The sequence below is a fragment of the Cyprinodon variegatus genome, unplaced genomic scaffold (assembly GCF_000732505.1).
Source record: "Cyprinodon variegatus isolate N-32 unplaced genomic scaffold, C_variegatus-1.0 Scaffold2711, whole genome shotgun sequence".
NCBI classification, from domain to species: domain Eukaryota; kingdom Metazoa; phylum Chordata; class Actinopteri; order Cyprinodontiformes; family Cyprinodontidae; genus Cyprinodon; species Cyprinodon variegatus.
In genome coordinates this window covers 14556-16549 of record NW_015153164.1, presented here as the reverse complement: position 1 = coordinate 16549, position 1994 = coordinate 14556, and the positions used below count along the sequence as shown (strand labels likewise).

The 1994-nt window shown below is 40.5% G+C and overlaps 1 protein-coding gene across 1 annotated transcript in view; it reads left to right on the top strand.

Moving 5' to 3' along the window:
• Positions 1 to 1031: 1031 nt before the first annotated feature.
• The window catches only part of LOC107081030 (cardiolipin synthase (CMP-forming)-like), a gene marked incomplete at its 5' end in the record, with an annotated part of 13131 nt that continues 12168 nt past the window's right edge, over positions 1032 to 1994 (top strand). Inside the window, one exon of the mRNA XM_015369241.1 lies at positions 1032 to 1199. Coding sequence (XP_015224727.1) covers positions 1032 to 1199 — 168 coding nt within the window. The remainder of the gene's footprint in view (positions 1200 to 1994) is intronic.

Genomic DNA, 1994 nt, shown 5'->3' with positions numbered 1-1994 from the left:
ACCATTTCACTTTTCTTTCACCAGTTCACTCTTTCTCTGCTCTCTTTTTCTCATCATCTTCTCCTTCTTTCCCATCGCCCGGCTTGCTACAGGTTTGCCTGCTGTGTCTAAAAGTAGCAGCAGCAGCAACCCAGACTGACAGCAGCTCATTGGATCATTAGTGTCACATGTAGCCTGGAGCCGGACGCTCTGGAGGGCTTTACCGTATTAACAGGAGAAGCAGCGCAAGTGAAGTTAGACACTGTCATTAGACAACATGCAGTAATTTATAAAGGTGAGGTCTTCTGTTCCCCTGTAAAGGAGTGGGGGTTGCGATGATAGCGGGAAGAGATCAACTCAATTGCTGCTGAAATCTGAGTCCACCCCCTCTATTTGCAGTTGGTTTTTCTTTCCTAACATAGATGGCTTCCTTCACGCCCCTCTCAAACCACCTATCTTCTTTGTTCAAAATGTGAACATTCTGGTCCTCAAAAGAATGTCCTTTGTCCATAAGGTGTATTTGTACCGCAGAGCCTTGTCCAGAGGAGGGCGCTCTTCTGTGTTGGGCCATGCGTCCATGGAGAGGTTATTATTGGTGAAACCAGACAACCACAGACGCAGTGTCAGTGAGTCCAGTGTTCTAGTGGATTGTTTTTTAATTTTTCGGAATGACCATGACCTGGATGACTTCATACTGGCAATGATTCAGCCACATATTTAGAGAAGCAACGCTTTTGTTTGTGTGGAGAGGTTACACACAACTTGCTATTCATCAATAAAAATCTTGTTACTAATGTGTGTAAAAGTGGGAAAGCAGAGCGCCTCACATATGATGGGAAGCAACTTGAAGCTACAGCTGTTCACTGACAGGTTGTGATGAGGTCAAACCAGATTCATGTTGGAAAGAGTATTTAGTGTTTTTAATGATCATTTCCTCAACTTAGTGCCTCCTTGTTAAAAACTGATTTTCAGTTAGAGGGAATTATGAAACTCAGATTAGCAGTGATGGTTGGGGTTTGTAAACTCCCGGCTGTAACAGGCTGTAACCTTTCTCTCTGCAGTATGAGAACCCGTGGACCGTGCCCAACCTGCTGTGTGTTTGTCGCATTCTGCTGGCTCCATATCTGGGTTATCTGATCACCCAGCAGCACTTTGACCTCAGCCTGGCTCTCTTCATTCTGGCTGGAGCCACTGACCTGGTAATGCAGACTCACCATGCAGTTTCTTTTTCAAATGAATCTAATTTTTGTCCAAAAGTCTGTATTAAATACACAGAGGAATGTATTTGCTACCTGTTAAATCATAAACTGAAGGGATTGAGCCACTTTATTTTTAATTCTAGGCCTGGTTACAGTCGGAAGCCGTCTGATAAAGAAATCACTTCAATAGAAACTGTCTTGATTGTTTGACCCAAGATTTTGCAACATCGACTCAGTCTGCTGAATATCAATCAATCTATTAACCTTTGGTTATAGAGGACTTTACACGCCCGATGTTTATTACAGGTCCATAAATAAAAAGAAGGAACCGTATGAAACAGAGGAAGATAAAAGCAGAAAGTAAAATAGATTAATAATGACATCAGAACTGGAATTAAAAGTCAAGTTTAAAAAGGTTTTTTGAAGAGACTTAAAAACCAAACCTGACGGTTAGATAAACAACAGAAAAAACTCTGTCTACCTCTGATTTATGAGAGGAATCTTGGAAATGTGAAGGAAATAGGCAGGATGTGCTCTGTCCTAGGATACCTTAGAAGGAGCTATCTTAGGATGTGTCCTTAAACGTACAAACAGTGAGGAGAAAAAAAATCACGTTTTATGAAGTGAAAAACCCCAAAAAATTGTAATCCAGAAACTTTCAAAAAGGCTTTAAAGAAAAAGTCCTTTCAGCAATGAATAACCAAGGATCATTATTTATACCTAAAACTAATACGTTCGCAGTGATTTAATGAATTTAGGATTAATCAGGAAAAAAATAAAAACAATAAATTTCTTTGTGATCACTGAGTCTGGGAG